The 16543-nt window shown below is 64.4% G+C and overlaps 2 protein-coding genes across 9 annotated transcripts in view; one reads left to right on the top strand and one right to left on the bottom strand.

Annotated features, from left to right (window-relative positions):
- Positions 1-351, bottom strand: part of VRK3 (VRK serine/threonine kinase 3) — a 39366-nt gene extending 39015 nt beyond the window's left edge. The window contains exon 1 of the mRNA XM_062177927.1: positions 111-351. The gene's annotated coding sequence lies outside the window, so the exon portion shown is untranslated. The remainder of the gene's footprint in view (positions 1-110) is intronic.
- An 80-nt stretch (positions 352-431) lies between these two features.
- ZNF473 (zinc finger protein 473) lies at positions 432-15731 on the top strand. 8 transcript variants are annotated; one of them, XM_062176951.1, is made up of 8 exons: positions 432-540; positions 2821-2990; positions 4554-4761; positions 5118-5239; positions 6577-6709; positions 8724-8850; positions 11164-11253; positions 13118-15731. In XM_062176951.1, exons 6-8 carry the CDS (start codon positions 8751-8753, stop codon positions 15316-15318), a joined length of 2391 nt encoding a protein of 796 aa, XP_062032935.1. In that variant the 5' UTR covers positions 432-540; positions 2821-2990; positions 4554-4761; positions 5118-5239; positions 6577-6709; positions 8724-8750; the 3' UTR covers positions 15319-15731. The 8 variants fall into 8 exon arrangements, with proteins under 8 accessions (XP_062032935.1, XP_062032933.1, XP_062032932.1 ...); XM_062176949.1 differs by having other exon boundaries at positions 5048-5239; XM_062176948.1 differs by having other exon boundaries at positions 4554-4766; positions 5048-5239.
- The last annotated feature ends 812 nt before the right edge of the window (positions 15732-16543 follow it).

The raw sequence follows: 16543 nt of genomic DNA, 5'->3' as shown, positions 1-16543 counted from the left end.
TCCTGTACTACTGCGCATGTGCCGGGTTGCAGCCAATCGAAAAGAAGTACGGGGCACCTCTCCACCAATCAGAGCCCACATAAAATTCCCTCCTCAACTTCGCCCCTTACTTTCGCGTATTTGCTTGGGAATCCCAACTTCCTCAACGCGTTTCCATGGCAACCCTTGTTTCCGTCTTCAGAAGCGGAAAACCTTCGTAATCTTTTGGAGGTCACAAGTTGCTTAGGCCGCCCTTCGGTCGAGTTTAAGTCAGGCCACGAATCCTGATGCCACCTGAGCCTGATTCGATTTGTAATCTCCTTCCCGGCTTGCTCTTCGGGCCCCTAAGGGCGGAGATGGAAGGTAGGTGAAAGGGCCCGCATAGCCTTCTGGGAAGCAGCGCCCTGGCGCATGCGCAGAGGCCCCGTGGCGGGGCGTTCCGAGAGCTTCGCGCGACACCGGAAGTGGCTGTGACCGGGAGGGTCTGAGTGGAGTTAGGCGTCCGGCTCCCTTGGAGCTGGGGGTTTCGCGACTGTCAGCTCGTGGGACTACACTTGGGAGGTAAGCAGGCGTCGGGCTGCGCCGCCGAGGACTCGTGGAGGCCGGGGGGCTTGGTCGTTCCTGAGGGGTGAGGGGTGGGCGTCGAGCGCCTCGGGGGAGCGTGGGAACCCCGGGCCGGGCCGGGCGCGCACTGAGGGGCTGTGTCCACCGCGGCGGCGGCCCGGCTCGCCCGTTCTCGGTTGAGGGCCGGGTGGGTCGCGGGCGCGGTGCTGCAGCGCTGGCTCCCCGGCGCCGCGCGGTGGCCCTGAGGCGGGAGCGCGCGGCGTGGGGGCGCCGCAGGTTGGAACAAAGTTGCTGCTCGAGGCGCGTTTCACGCCCGGGCGAAGCCTGGGGGAGGCGGGAGGTGTAGATACGGGAGTCGCTCCCGGGGGAACAAAGACGGTTCAGAGCCCGTGCGGGCCGGCGTGAGAGGGGGAGGCTGGCGGGGCCTGCGGGTGCTGGGTGCGGCACCGGGGACGTGGAGGAGGTGCGAGGCGGCCGAGGCCGAGGCCGGGGTCTGTCCGAGGCTGGGGTCTGGGGTCTGCCCGACGCCGGGGTCTATCCGATGCCTGGGTCTGTCCGAGGTCTGGGTCTGTCCGAGGCCGGGGTCTGGGGTCTGTCCGAGGCCGGGGTCTATCCGATGCCTGGGTCTGTCCGATGCCTGGGTCTGTCCGAGGCCCGGGGTCTGTCCGAGGCCGGGGTCTGTCCAAGGCCCGGGGTCGGTCTTATGGCCGGGGTCTGTCCGAGGCCGGGGTCTGGGGTCTGCCCGACGCCGGGGTCTATCCGATGCCTGGGTCTGTCCGAGGTCTGGGTCTGTCCGAGGCCGGGGTCTGGGGTCTGTCCGAGGCCGGGGTCTATCCGATGCCTGGGTCTGTCCGATGCCTGGGTCTGTCCGAGGCCCGGGGTCTGTCCGAGGCCGGGGTCTGTCCAAGGCCCGGGGTCGGTCTTATGGCCGGGGTCTGTCCGATGCCCGGGGTCTGGGGTCTGTCCGATGCCCGGGGTCTGTCCGATGCCCGGGGTCTGTCCGAGGCTGGGGGTCTGTCCGATGGCTGGGGTCTGTCCGAGGCCCGGGGTCTGTCCGATGCCCGGGGTCTGGGGTCTGTCCGATGGCCGGGGTCTGTCCGAGGCTGGGGGTCTGTCCGATGGCCGGGGTCTGTCCGAGGCCCGGGGTCTGTCCGATGCCCAGGGTCTGGGGTCTGTCCGATGCCCGGGGTCTGTCCGAGGCTGGGGGTCTGTCCGATGGCCGGGGTCTGTCCGAGGCCCGGGGTCTGGGGTCTGTCCGAGGCCCGGGGTCTGTCCGACGCCCGGGGTCTGGGGTCTGTCCGATGCCCGGGGTCTGTCCGAGGCTGGGGGTCTGTCCGATGGCCGGGGTCTGTCTGAGGCTGGGGTCTGTCCGATGCCCGGGGTCTATCCGAGGCCAGGGTCTGGGGTCTGTCCGAGGCCAGGGGTCTGTCCGATGCCCGGGGTCTGTCCGATGCCAGGGTTTGTCTGATGCCTGGGGTAGTCGCTGTAGTCGCCGGGCCAGGCCGGGTGGCCCTGGGCTCGCTTGGCACCTCCCCCTCTGCCCGTGCCCCCCAGGGCTAAGGCTCAGATGAGGTAAAGGAGAGGGGGGAGGGCGCGCCGGCTCCCAGAGCACGGGCCCGGGGTGGCCAAGTCCTAGGCTGTTTCAGAAGCTGGAAATCGAATTTTGGGGTGAAGCTTCCCAGCGTGCACGGCGGGTCTGGGGGACAACTGAAGATTTTCTTTCAGCACGTCTCTGTGGGCACCGCAGACTCCCCAGTGTCTGGTGGGAGATGATGGGATGTGTTCATGTCAGCTGTGTATCTTGTTTCGTCTCTAGATCGCTTCCGGCACCTGGCTCAGTGCAGGTGCCGAGTCGTTGTACCGCACTGTCGAGGGAGAATGATGAGAACCTGGGGGGATATCTGACCCGCAGGTGTGGCGCCGGGGACGCAGGGGCCTGACTGGGTACTGTGCGTCCGTGGGCCGTGGGGAAGAAGCAGAAGTCGTGGGGGCCGAGTCCCCCAGACTCAGATCCTGAGGGTGGTGGTCGGGTGTCCTGGCGCCTCCGTGAGAGAGCACGTTTGTCTCAGCAAACACTCTGCGGCACCCACTGTGCGCCAGGGAGCCTGCTGGTGCTGAAGTGCAGCAGTGAGCAAGGGGAAGGCTCCCACGGGGCCCCCGACCCCCGTCACCAGAGCCCCAGACACGCTCCCCTCCCGCGCCCAGGCTGTGCGTGGCTGCGGAGTTGCCCTGCGGGGCCGGGGCCGTGAGTGACTGCGTGTGCTGTGATCCCTGCAGGGCCTCGCGCCGGGACTCGTCCTGCGGTGGATGCTGTGAGGACCCATCCAGCATGGACCGGGAGGCGGCCGCGGGAGGCAGGGAGGCCTCCTCGCAGCTCCGCCCCCACAGCCCTGCCAGCCCCGAGCGCAGAGGGGAAGGAGGAGGAGCCTAAGGAGGCCGTCACTGAGGTGAGTTGGGCCCCATCCTCCACGATCTTTATTCGGGTTTTGTTTCGGGTGGCTGCCAAGCAGCCGTGGCAGGAGCACACCCGCGCTGTGGCGGTCGGCCCCGCCCCTCCCGGGTCAGCCGGCATCTCCAGCCCTGTGTGATGTGGGCGCTGCCTGCCTCCCTGGCGGCACTCGCTAAGTGGTACACTGCTACCTGCCAGTTGCCCGGCCTTGGCCTCGGCTCCCGCTGTGGTCCTGCTAAGATGTTCAGCTCAGCGCCCCCTCCCCTCCGAGGGCGAGCCGCTGTTCTCTGCCCCGGCCTCCATCACACCTCTGCTGTGGGAGCCCCTGCCCGTGCCTGCTGACGCCACCAGCCGCTGGAGGGGTGACCCTGATCCCTGCCCTCACCGGACGGCTTTCCTGTGGCTTTCCTCAGCGTGTGTCTGTGTCCACGCGGCCCCTTGTGGGACACCAGTCATGCTGGGTGAAGGTGCGCCCTTGTGACCCCGTCTTGGCTCGGCCCCTCCGTAAAGACCGTTTCCTGGAGGGTCACGGGTCCGCCTGGAACAGACAGTAAAGTCCAGAAGTGAACGCCGTAGAACGCAGCCGTGTTAACACCCGAGGAGGCAGGCCAGTGCAGTGCAGCCGGTTAAGCCGCTTCCTGCAGCGTGTCGGATCTCACGTCGCAGCCCATGTCCTCTCGGGGCGCTTGTTCAAGACCCAGCTGCTCCGCCCCGGTCCTGCTCCCTGCTAATGCGCCTGGGAAAGCAGTGGAGGGTGGCCCCAGTGCTCGGGCCCTGCACCCACGTGGGAGACCCGGCTCAAGCTCCAGGCTCCTGGCTCCAGTCTGGCTCAGCCCCAGTTGTTGGAGCCATCAAGAGAGTGACCCAGCGGGTGGAAGGTCTCTCTTTTAAATAAACAGCAGACTTTTTTTAAAGAAAAGCTGGAGGGAGCAAGTGTTTAGCCCAGTGGTTAGAGCAGCGCGTTCCACATCTTAGCACCTGGCTCCTGGCTGCAGCTTCCTGCTAGTGCTGATCCTGGGAGGCGGCAGAGATGGCTCAGGGATTGGGTCCCTGCCGTCCACGTGGGAGAGCCGGATGGAGTCCTTGGCTCCTGGCTTCAGCCAGGCCCAGCCCTGGTCCTTGTGCATGTTTGAGGAATGGACCAGAGGATGGGAGCTCTCTCCCCCACTGTCTGTCTCTGTTCCTCTCACGTAAAGAAAAACAAGAACGAACTGTGGAGAAGATAAAGCAGGGAAGGGGATAGGGAGGCCGGGCTGGAGAGATCTCCCGGAGCAGAGGCCCTGGGCTCTGAGCAGGGAGCAGGTGGGCGTGTTCGGGGCACAGCGAGGCAGCCGGTGTGGCTCCAGGAGAGCAGGAGGTGGGGACCGGGGGCGGCAGGTGCCGGGCGGCCGCTGTGCTGCGCCGTCTCTGTGCGTGCCAGACCACTGCGGCAGAGGCGGGCAGGTCTGCTCTGGGGGGCAGCACCCTCTCCCCGATCCCCGGCTCCCCCCCCCCCGCCCCGGCCCTGCCTGGCGTTGCACCACAAACGCAGAGGCTTGAAGACACGCGCTCTGTCTCGCAGCTCTGGAGGCCGAGGCCCGTGTCTTGGGCGGAAGCTGCAGCGTCAGCAGGGCAGCTCCTGGACTCCTGGGAGAGCCTGTTCCCGCCTTCCCCATCCTGCCCGCTCTGTCTGTGCCTGTCATCTCCCTCCTGTGAGGGCCCCTGAGGTCATGGAGGGTCATCTCCCTGTCTCAAGTCCCGTAGCCACACCCACAAAGCCCCTTTCCCGGGTGAGGTAACACTGGCTGGCTCTGGAGAGTAGGGCGTGGCGGTGGGGGTGGGGGCGTGTCGCGGTGCCGTGGGCGGCGCTCTGGCTGCCCTGGAGGCTCCTCCTCCACGTCTCAGGAAGTGGCCTCCTGCCTTCCAGGTGCTGGGACAGCCCTGGGCCCCTGCCCGTCAGGACCCGCAGGGGCCCGGCCTCTTCCGCTCTGCCCAGCCTCGCTTCTCAGCGCCCGAGCCGAGCAGCTCCGACCTCAGCCTCCGCTCCTGCCCTTCCCACCTTCTGTCTCCCCGCAGCAGCCGGAGGAGGGGCCTGTGCAGTCCGTGCTCGGTTGTTGAGGAATCTTTCCTTGTTGTGAAAGCTCAGACGCCGGAACCTGCTCGCGGCAAACACCTGGCTTCGTGAAGGCGCCGCCCGGACCAGGCATGAGCACGGTTACCCACCCAGAAGCCACGAGCGGGCCCCGTCAGAGCCCTCTGCTGTCCCCCGTAAGACTTGTGCAGCCATCAGGCCTTGGCTTTTGTTGTTTTAAGTAATGGTTTTGTTGCCCAAGTATATGTCCCTGTTGCACCCCGCCCCCACCCCCAACGGGAAACTGTCTTCTGTCTGATTGCTCACCTGTCCCTTTGTGCGCCCAGCCGTCTCTCATCTGAAGGACCTGCATGCAGGGCACGGTTCCCTTTGTTTCCAGTTGGCAGCTGGGGCCAGGACTCAGTGGGACTGGGTTTGATCTGCTGGCAAGATTGGAGGCACCCAGACCGCCGCCCTACTGAGGGGCCTGGCAGGAGCTGGTGCTCACTGTCTTCTCCAAGACTTATTTATTGAAAGACAGAGGGAGAGAGAGAGGCATGTGTGGCCCTCCTGTTGCTGGTTCCCTAAATGCCCACATGGCGGGGCGGGGTGGGGCGGGGCCAGGCCGAAGCCAGGAGTCGGGAGCTCCGTCCAGGTCTCCCACGTGGGTGGCAGGGGTCCTGGCACTCGTGGCCCCTCATTTCTCCGCTGGGCGGTGCTTTGCTAACGAGGCATGGCCCTCATTAGCGCTGTCTCCTACGGGAGGATGGGGCGGTGCTCGCTTCTGGTCCTCATGTTAGTCCTTGTTTGCTTCAGAGATAACCCATCCTCCACCTTCCAACGTAGGCATGTCCGGGCGTGTGTTGTGTCTGTGTGTGTGGAGGGTGGTTGTAAGTCGGCCGCAGGGCTCAGAATTGCAAAAGGATGGCCGGCGCCGCGGCTCACTAGGCTAATCCTCCGCCTTGCGGCGCCGGCACACCGGGTTCTAGTCCTGGTCGGGGCACCGATTCTGTCCCGGTTGCCCCTCTTCCAGGCCAGCTCTCTGCTGTGGCCAGGGTGTGCAGTGGAGGATGGTCCAAGTCCTTGGGCCCTGCACCCCATGGGAGACCAGGAGAAGCACCTGGCTCCTGCCATCGGATCAGCGCGGTGTGCCGGCCGCAGCGCGCCTACCGCGGCGGCCATTGGAGGGTGAACCAACGGCAAAAAGGAAGACCTTTCTCTCTGTCTCCCTCTACTGTCCACTCTGCCTGTCCAAAAAAAAAAAAAAAAAGAATTGCAAAAGGTGTTGCTGCGTTTGTCAGGGTGACGCCCCCAGACCAAAGCCCCCCAGGACAGGATTTAAGATTCTTCTTTGGTTATTTTAAAGGTGTATTTCTTTGAAAGGCAGAGTTACAGAGAGAGATCTTCCCAGTTAGTTCACTCCCCATTGGCTCTAATGGCGGGGCTAAGCCAGGCTGGAGACAGGAGCCTGGACCTCCATCCAGGTGTCCCGCGTGGGAGGCCTAAGTAGTTGGGCCATCACCTGCCTTCCCAGGTACATTAGCAGCAAGCTGGATCAGAAGCGGAGCAGTCGGGACTCGAACCAGCGCTCCGGAGATGCCGGTGTCACAGGTGGAAGCTTCAGCCGCTGAACCAGAACACTGGGCCCTGGCAGCCTGAGTGCAGAGGTGAGGAAGCTGGGCCTTAGCTGGCGGAGCAGCAAGGCCTGCAGCTGGTACCAGCAGCCACAGGCTCTGCATGGGCTCTGACAGGCTCCTGAGTGGAGCCTGCATCGCGGTTGGCCTCTTGGGGGTCACACGGCAGGCGGCTGTGTGACTGGGGAAGCTGCTGGTCCTGTGGCCTTGCGAGTCAGGCCCTGCAGTGCCTCCCTGCGCCTCAGGTGCTGAGTCCACTCCTGGCGCCCGTGGGGCCTTCAGTGGGCCAGGCCGGCAGCGTGGGCTGGGGCAGGTGCACGCCGCCTCCACTTCCCAGTGTCCACTGGAGTGTTAGATTTTATTCTAAATGCCTGTTAACTAGGAAGCTGCAGAATGAAGGTGACATCCCTGAGGGCTGGACAGGCGGACGTGTGCCTCAGGGAGTCGTGAGCAGGAAGTGGACCTGTGCCAGCTGCCAGGCCTCCTCCTGAAAGCCAAGATGCCTACGCAGGCCCCTGCTCTCCTGACCGCTTCACAGGATGGGCAGCCAGGTGCCCTGGGCAGGCAGTGTTTTACCACATCTGTGTCAGGAGCAGGGACAAACGCACTGCGCAGGGGAGCAGCCACAGATGGAGCGCAGCAGTGCCACGCCAGCCAGGACCCACACAAGCCAGACAGAAAAGGTGGCCCTTGAGCCGTCCGGCGTCTACAGCCTCTGGCTGTGCTCCCTGGGTTCAGGTGTCCTGTGAACCCTGACGCGCTATCCCCCTGCTGGGCTCCCAGGGCCAGATGGCCCGCCTCTCCGCCTGGTGTCTGTGTGTGAAATTCCCTCGTGCTTGGGTAGTCGCTGGGCATCTCTCGTTAGAGCGCCCAGTTCCCCTTCCCACCCAGCTTCCTCATATGCACCTGGGAGGCAGCAGTGGCAGCTCAGGTACCTGGGTCCCTGCCACCCACGGGGGAGACCAGGTCGAGTTCCAGGCTCCTGGCTTGGGCCTGGCACAGCCCCCACTGTTGTAGGCATTTGGGGAGTGAACCAACAGATGGAACATCTTTCTCCCCTTCTTGTTCTCTGCCTTTCAAATAAAATGAAAAAGAAAAAACTAAAAATATTATGATAAATGCAATATCTTGAATGAACACTAAAAGCAATTTTCAAAAAGCAAAAGTCAGAAATAAATGATTGACTTGAGTTTGAGATCTGCCTGTGTGACCGTGAGTTGACATCATGCCCTTTGGCCTTGCCTGTGGAACATGTTTTATTTTTTTAAGATTTATTTTATTTTTATTTGAAAGACAGAGTTACAGAGAGAGGTGGAGACATCCGCTGGTTCACTCCCCAGATGGCTGCAACGGCCAGAGCTGAGGTGATCCAAAGGCAGGAGCCAGGAGCTGCTTCTGGGTCTCCCACATGGGTGCTGGGCCCAAGCACTTGGGCCATCTTCTGCTTTCCCATTACATAGCAGAGAGCTGGGTCAGAGGAGGAGCAGCCAGGACTAGAACCGGCGCCCATATGGGATGCTGACGCTTCAGGCCAGGGCTTTAACCCACTGCACTACAGCTCCGGCCCCAGAACATGTTTTTTTTTTTTAAGATTTTTTTATTTGAAAGGCAGAATTACAGAGAAGCAGAGGCAGAGAGAGAGGTCTTCCATCTGCTGGTTCACTCCCCAGATGGCCGCAACAGCCGGAGCCAGGCCCATCCAAAGCCAGGAGCCAGGAGCTTCTTCCGGGTCTCCCACATGGGTGCAGGGCCCAAGCATTTGAGCCATCTTCTGCTGCTTTCCAAGGCCGTAGCAGAGAGCTGGATCAGAAGTGGAGTAGCCGGGACTCGAACTGGTGCCCACGTGGGATGCTGGCGCTGCAGGTGGCTTTCCCTGCTGCGCCACACGCCGGCCCTGGAATGTGGGGGTTTCTGATCTCTGTACTCGACAGGTTCCTGTGAGGCTGAGGACAGGGCGCTTCTGCCGAAGGCCTGGCACACCAGGGCTGGGGGCACCCTGCGGGGTCCTCCCGCCCAGCCTGAGTGACCGATGGTGTTTACGTTGCAGGGCCTCGTGAGGCTCAGCGGCATAGCCATGGACTTCACCTTGGAAGACTGGGAGCAGCTGGGGCTGGACCAGGGGGACCTGTTCTGGGACACGGCGCTGGACAACTACCAGAACCTCTTCCTGCTGAGTGAGTGGCCCGTCCCGGGGTGGGGTGGGGCAGCACTCCCTGATCCCTGGTCACCTGTGCCCTGACGCTGCAGGGTGATGCCCCAGTTCCGGAGCCCTCGGGGCCAGCGCAGGTTGGCCCAGCGGTTCTCAGCTGTGTGACCCTGGCCCCAGGCCCCCGGCAGGGTCTGTCCGGAGATGTTTTTGATGGCCGTGCTTGGGGCGGAGGGTGCCGCCACACCCCTGCAGTGCACCAGTGCCCCTCCCAGGATTCTCTGAGCCCAAATGTCCGTGGAGCCGAGGCTGAGAAACCCTGGTCCGGCCCCCACCTGCCCACCCACCCGTCTCCACCCTTTCCTGCTGTCAGCCACAGAACTCCTCGCTCCCCGGGCGGCTGCCTGGGGCCTGTGTTGCTGGCCTTCTGCACAGACGGCTCTTGGGCTTCCCTCTTTGAGGACTTTAAGCCGGGACCCATCACAGTTCCCTGCCTTGCTGTCCAGTCCACGTGTTTGTCCCTCATCGCGTTCTCGCTGCTTCCTCTCATCTGGAACGGGGCGAGGCGCAGGCAGGGCTTCGTTCACGGATACCACACCCCGCCCCGCCGAGGTTTGGTACCCGACTCGGGCTCAGTGAGCAGTTGGAATGCTGGGAGCTGAGCCCGGTTCTGTGCCCCGTCACTCCCCAAGGAGGGTGGACTGCTGTCTTGTGTCAGGTGTCCTGGAACAGGCGTGAAGAGGGGCGGGCGCCTTCCCAGCTGTGTCGGGGTCCCCAGGAGCAGCCCTAGCTCAGCGATTCTTAGCGGCCTCACGGCCGTGATGCACTACAGCGGAGAGATGCAGAGCGCCGTCAGGAAAGGGAGAGGGCACGTGGGTTGAAGCAGGCTCCCAGATTCTCAGCAGTCACGTGGAGCCCAGGTTCCCCAGCCCTGAGGCGTCACCCCAGGGAAGCTCGCTGGAGCCCTGTGACCAGGCTGGTGAGGGGAGCTGGTCTGGGCACCTCACCTGGTGCCTGGCACGATCCCAGCTTCCCAGGAGGAAGCAGTGTTCAGAATAAACCATATTTGCCAGGCAGGGCCCTGCTCTCAGTTCTAGGGATGCTGCGACCCTCCTGAAACCCAGGAGAGCAGCAGGCCTGCGGCCCCTCACGTGCAGCGCTGTCACAGCCGGAGGGCGCCCGTCACTTACTCCTCTGTCACAGCCGGAGGGCGCCCGTCACTCGCTCCGCTGTCACAGCGGGAGGGCGGCAGGCCGGCACCCCGGCGCCCGTCACTCACTCCTCTGTCACAGCCGGAGGGCGGCAGGCCGGCACCCCGGCGCCCGTCACTCGCTCCTCTGTCACAGCCGGAGGGCGGCAGGCCGGCACCCCGGCGCCCGTCACTCGCTCCGCTGTCACAGCCGGAGGGCGGCAGGCCGGCACCCCGGCGCCCGTCACTCGCTCCTCTGTCACAGCCGGAGGGCGGCAGGCCGGCACCCCGGCGCCCGTCACTCGCTCCTCTGTCACAGCCGGAGGGCGGCAGGCCGGCACCCCGGCGCCCGTCACTCGCTCCCCGTCTGGGTGCTGAGTTCTTTCTGAGCAGCAGGGATTTTTTCACCCCGGAGCGTCCGTGCTGTGGCGACTGACCTGGCGCGGTGGTCACTCGGCAGAGGGCCTTCCGCTGGACCGTGCGGGGAGTGCTGCGGGAGCGGCTCGCAGGGTCGCACCTCCGTGTCTTCTTAAATAGCCACGGGGAGACGTGTGTCCCCCAGCTCCCCTGCTCATGTCTGTGTGTGTGTGGTCCCCTGGCGGCTGCTGCAGATCCCGTAAATGCAGCGGTTACAACCGTGTGGTCAGGTTCAGCCCGGCTCCCCGGGCTCTGCGGGCTTTCTCGGCTCCCAGAGGCCACCTGTGCAGCTGGCTCAGGGCCTCTTACATCATCCCCAAAACCAGTGATGGCTTCTCTCTGCTGTCACCCTCGTGCCCCGAGATGCTGCTCTGCTGCCTCCCACAAGGAAGCTTGCCGCAGGCAGGGCCCAGGTCTGCTCTTCCACCGCGGGACCTGGCCCATCGTCCACCACGAGGCCTGGCTGGTGGCTTCTTCGCCGGTGCACGGTGCATCTGAGTGTGCCTTAAAGCAGGAAGCGCGTGTGCCTCAAAACCTGGCAAGCTCTGCTGAACCCTCAGGAGTTGTCCCGAGCCCACGGGGCTGATGACCTTATGTGGGGACCAGGTCCCCCCTCCCCTGAACTGGGAATCCATGAAGCAGGCAGTCCGGGGGCCACGCAGTGTGGCACCGTGTGCTGGGCATCAGCTCGGCCCCCACAACCTGGCTCACAGCAGTGTCGTTCTCTCCCCGTAGACCCCCTGAGACCCACCCTGACCGCCTGTTCAGATGGTTTGGAAGAGCTGGAGGCCCTGGCAAGAAGCAGCCCAGCAGCAGTGGGCCCTGGTGAGCGGCTTGCAGAGGCCCAGCAGCCCCTGTGGTGGGGAGGGGCCCGTGGCTGGCACAGACAGGGCGCCTGTGCATGCCTGTCGGGTTGGAGGTGGGGGAGCAGCGTGAGCCGAGGGGCTGGGAGCCAGCTAAGTGGCACAGGTGACAGGGCGGGACACAGGCGTGGGGGGGGGCTTCCCTCTGCAAGTTCCAGTTCCGGGCCCGTGACACGGCGGTCTCAGGGGCCAGGAGGTTGGGAAGAGCAGGACAAGCGTGGTGATGGTGCAGGGTGGAGGCGAGGAGGGAGCGCTGAGCTCTGGGGGCACAGCTGGGAGGACCCCGGGGGTACTGGCTTGGAGGCATGATTCCAGCTTGGGGGCAGCGGTGATGGCTCGCGTGCTTGGCCCGACCACTCAGGAGGGAGACCTGGCTGCGGCCTGTCCCCACGGCTGCTGCTGCCACAGCCATCTGAGGAATGAACCAACCGATAGGATAGGAGATCTCGCTCTCTCTCTCTCTCTGCCTTTCAAATAAGCAAAACAAATAATTTTAAACAGTCTTTTGTTGTTAAGATTCCTTTTATCCATTTGAAAGGCAGAATTAGAGAGGGAGAGACAGGTGCAGAGAGATCGATCGATCTTCCGTTTGCTGGCCTGCTCCCCAGATGGGGCTTAGTGAGGAGCCCCTTGGGTCTGGAGTGCAAGCCCAGGAAGAGGCAGGTGGCCAGCAAGGGGCCTGTGCCGGCGAGGGCTGCTGGGAGAAGGGAGCGGAGACGTCTCAGAAAGCAGACATACAGCAGGGCCCGCGCGGGGGTGGGGGGGTGGCCGCTGACTCCTGGGGTCCTGGCAGGACTGGATGAGGGGGTGGGGTTCTCCAGGATGGAAGACGACAGTGCAGGGGAGAGTGGTGTGTGAGGGGGTGGGGACAGGACAGTTTTTATTTCTTTAATGTTGTTTTATGTTAGGGGCCTGCACTGTGGTATAGCAGGTAAAGCTGCCTCCTGCAGTGCTGGCATCCCATATGGGTTCCACTTGGAGACCCAGCTGCTCCACTTCTGTTCCAGCTCTCTGCTGTGGCCTGGGAAAGCAGTAGAAGATGGCCCAAGTCCTTGGGCCCCTGCACCTACGTGGGAGACCCAAAAGAAGCTCCTGGCTCCTGGCTTTGGATCAGCCCAGCTCTAGCCATAGAGACCATCTGGGGAGTGAACCAGTGGATGGAGGATCTCTCTCTGCCTCTGCCTCTCTCTAATCTGCCTTTCAAATAAATATATTTTTTAATTTATTTAAATTTTTTTATTTAATTTTTTTAAAGAAAATTTAAAAAAAAATAAATTTTTTAAAAAAAATTATTTTGGAAGAGTTACAGAGAGGGGGAGAGAGAGCAAGCACGAGAGCTCCCATCTGCTAGTTCACTCCCCAGATGGCCGCGATGGCCAGCACTGGGCCAGGCTGAAGCCAGGAGCCAGGAGCTGCTTTCCGGTCTCCCACATGGGTGCAGGGGCCCAAGCACTTGGGCCATCTGCTGCTGCTTTCCCAGGCGCATTAGCAGGGAGCTGGATCGGAAGTGGAGCAGCTGGGACTCGAACCAGCCCCCATATGGGGTGCGGCATCACAGGTGGCAGCTCAGCCCACTGTGCCACAGGCCGGCCCCTCCAGGGCAGATTTGAGGCAGTGTGGTCAGTCACCGGGGTGAAGGTGATGGGGCCCTCCTCCCCTGTTGAGCCCATGCATTTCCTGTGAGGCCACTCCAGACAGGTCCCTGCTTTGGGCCCCTCCCCTTGCTCCCCTTGACTGAGAGTGGACTGCGGGCCCATCACCCCTACTCCCTCACCGTGTGTCACCCTGCAGCTGGAGAGCCACGACTTGGGCACCGTCTCTTTCAGACACGGCGCAGAGCGAGCCCGCCACGCTGACGCGCGAGTTCCTGGAGGAGGGCCTCTCCCTGGAGATCCTGGAGACGTTTTCCAAGGACGACTTGTGCGGCTCCAGCTTCGAAGACGTCTGCATAGACGAGAGCTGGTTAGATAGTTTGCTGGGCGATCCCAAGAGTCCTCTGAGGGCTGATGTCCCCAACACGGACAGTCCTGCCAAATGCGAGGGTCGCGCACTCGAGCAGAGCCCCAGTCCTGGCTCCCAGCTTCCCACCGAGGAGGAATCGGTGGTGCCGGATCCTCCGGCGGAGAGCCCCACGCCAGCCAAGTCCGAGGAGTGCCAGGCTGACCCGGGCCCTGGCTCAGCCCAGAGGCAGCAGGGCGCCAGGCAGGGCGCTGAGCAGGGTGCCGGGCAGGGCACCGAGCAGCCGTACAAGTGCAACGAGTGTGGGGTGCGTTTCAGCAGCACCCACCACCTCATCCTGCACTGGGTGGGCCACGCCAGGGAGACGCCGGCTGCGCGGCACGAGTGCCCGTTGGAGAGAGCTTTCTTCCAGAATCCCTGCCTTCCTGCCCGCCCGGCGCCGCCCACCGGCCAGCAGTCCCACGCGTGTAACCAGTGCGGACAGACTTTCGCCCAGAGCGCGCAGCTCCTGTGGCATCAGAAAACCCACGCGGGGGGAAGGCCGAATGAGAGCGCCGAGGCCGCCGGGCCCATGGCACCGCAGACGCCACAGACACCACAGGCGGCCGAGGTGCTGCCGTGCGGGGGCCCTGTCCTCACACAGCACCAGCCAGCCCAGAGACGCTACCAGTGCCCCCAGTGCCAGGAGGCGTTCGGCCTCAGGAAGCTCTTGGTGCGGCACCAGAGGACGCACGTCGCCAGGGCCCTGGCCGCCTGCCCGGAGTGCGGGAAGACCTTCCGGCAGAGCTCCTCGCTCATCGAGCACCAGGCCACGCACACCGGGGAGAAGCCGTACAAGTGCAGCGAGTGCGGGAAGGCCTTCAGCCACGCAGCCACCCTCAAGATCCACCAGCGCGGCCACAGCGGCCAGCAGCCCTTCCGGTGCGGGGAGTGCGGGAAGACGTTCGGCCGCAGCAGCCACCTCAGTGAGCACCGGCGCGTGCATACGGGCTACCGGCCCCACCAGTGTGGCCAGTGCGTCCGCAGCTTCAACCGGCCCTCCCACCTGCTGCGCCACCAGCTGGCCCACGCCGCCGAGCAGCTGCACCGCTGCGGGCAGTGCCAGGCGGCCTTCAGCCACAAGGAGCAGCTGGAGCGGCACCAGCAGACGCACGGCGTCGAGCCGCCGCACTGCTGCCCGCAGTGTGGGGAGCGCTTCCTCTGCGGCGCCACCCTGAGCTGCCACCTGCGCGGCCACGGCCACGGCGCTGAGAAGCAAGGCCCAGACACCAGCGGGGGGCCGCTGGCGGAGGCCGCGGAGGCCGCGGAGCCGCCCGCACCCCTGAGGCCTCCTGAGAAGCCCTTCAAGTGCGACGAGTGCGGGAAAACCTTCGGCTGCAGCAAGTACCTGGCTCAGCACCAGAGGGTCCACGCCAGCGTGAAGCCCTTCGCCTGCGCCCAGTGCGGGAAGGCCTTCGGCCACCCCGCGCAGCTCGCCCGCCATCAGAGAGCCCACGGAAGCGAGAAAGCCGCACCCGGTGAGGCCTCCCTCCCCAAGCAGCAGCCCCCGCCCTCGGACGAGACCTCCAGCCAGCGCGCCGGGGAGCCGCCGCTGCAGTGCGGCCAGTGCGGGAAGGTGTTCAGCCGGAGCGCCAGCCTCACCCAGCACCGGAGGAGAGTTCACAGCCGGGAGAAGCCCCACGCGTGCGGCGTGTGCGAGAAAGCCTTCGCCCTGGGCACGCAGCTGCTCCGCCACCAGCGGGCGCACAGCGGGGAGAAGCCGTACGTGTGCGGCGAGTGCGGCAAGGCCTTCGGCCAGAGCTCGTGCCTCGCCATCCACCAGCGGGTGCACAGCGGGGAGAAGCCGTTCGTGTGCGGCGTGTGTGGCAAGGCCTTCGCCCAGAAGGCGCACCTGGGGCAGCACGAGCGGGCGCACAGCGGGGAGAAGCCGTTCGCGTGCGGCGAGTGCGGCCGAGCCTTCGCCTTCAGCAGCCACCTCAGCCAGCACCGGAGAGTGCACCAGCCGGAGCAGCCCTGCCCGCAGCCGGCGCAGGGGCAGCAGAGCCCAGGCCCCCCGGACCCGCGCTGACACCGTCCCTGCCCGCAGCCGCCGCGGGGGCAGCAGAGCCCAGGCCCCCCGGACCCGTGCTGACACCGTCCCTGCCCGCAGCCGCCGCGGGGGCGGCAGAGCCCAGGCCCCCCGGACCCGTGCTGACACCGTCCCGGGCCGCGCCCCTCCTCCTCAGATACAGCAGCGCCTTTAGTCACGGAGCGAGGAAACGCTGTGCACGTCCGGTCATGACAAGAAGCCGTGTGCCTGGGGACTCCAGGCCGACCGCCCGAGGTAGCGGCGGCTCCTCCCTGAGTGACCCTGGGGGCGAGCCTCAGGCCTCGGCGGCCTCATCTGTAAATGGCCAAGTCACTACCTCAGAGGGCGCTGTGCGGGGCGGGGCAGTGACTGGAGCACTTGGAGCTGTGGTGCGGGTCAGGTTTGTACAAATAGAGCTTTTTTAAAACAAGCAGCGAGTCGGCCTCCTCCACCTCATGCGCGGCCCGCGCTTCTCCAGGTCCTAACCCTTCCTGCTGCCCGGCCTCTCCCCACAGCGCTGTCCTGTCAGGGAGGCGCTGGGGAGCCCCGGGCAGTGGCTCCGAGGCTCTGCCGTCAGCCTAGCAGCCCCAGGTCCAGGGCACGCCCTTCTGCGCACACAGCTCGAGGGCCTGCGCTTGAAGCATCCGGTTAGGAAGGGCCCAGTGGCCGCACTGAGCACATGGCTGAGCGTTCGCGTTGTCACACGCACAACAGCCTCCGTGCGTGCTGGGCTCCGAGCCGGCCGCTGGCCAGGCCCTGAGCAGGGGACACCAATACGATGACCCCTGCCATTTCCCTGCGCTTGGGGAGTCGGAAATAACCGCAGGGGCCCATGGCCTCTGGCTTGGCCAGCCCCTCCCCAGGGCCTCAGCTCCGCGCGCTGCCTGCCTGCCTGGAGACAGGTTCCATTTTGCTGAAGCCACCACACACTGAGGTGTTTTTTTTTTTTTTTTTTTTTTTTTTAAAGATTTTATTTATTTGAGAGGTAGAGTTACAGACAGTGAGAGACACAGAGGTCTTCCTTCCACTGGCTCACTCCCCAGATGGCCACAATGGCCAGAGCTGTGCCGATCTGAGGCCAGGAGCCAGGAGCTTCTGGTCTGCCACGCAGGTGCAGGGCCCAAGGACCTGGGCCATCCTCCACTGCTTTCCCAGGCCACAGCAGAGAGCTGGATCGGAAGTGGAGCAGCTGGGGCCAGAACCGGCTCCCATATGGGATGCCGGC

Source organism: Lepus europaeus, chromosome 19 (assembly GCF_033115175.1).
Source record: "Lepus europaeus isolate LE1 chromosome 19, mLepTim1.pri, whole genome shotgun sequence".
Taxonomy (NCBI): domain Eukaryota; kingdom Metazoa; phylum Chordata; class Mammalia; order Lagomorpha; family Leporidae; genus Lepus; species Lepus europaeus.
Note: the sequence above shows the minus strand (reverse complement) of the source record. Positions and strands in the feature narration are given on the sequence as shown.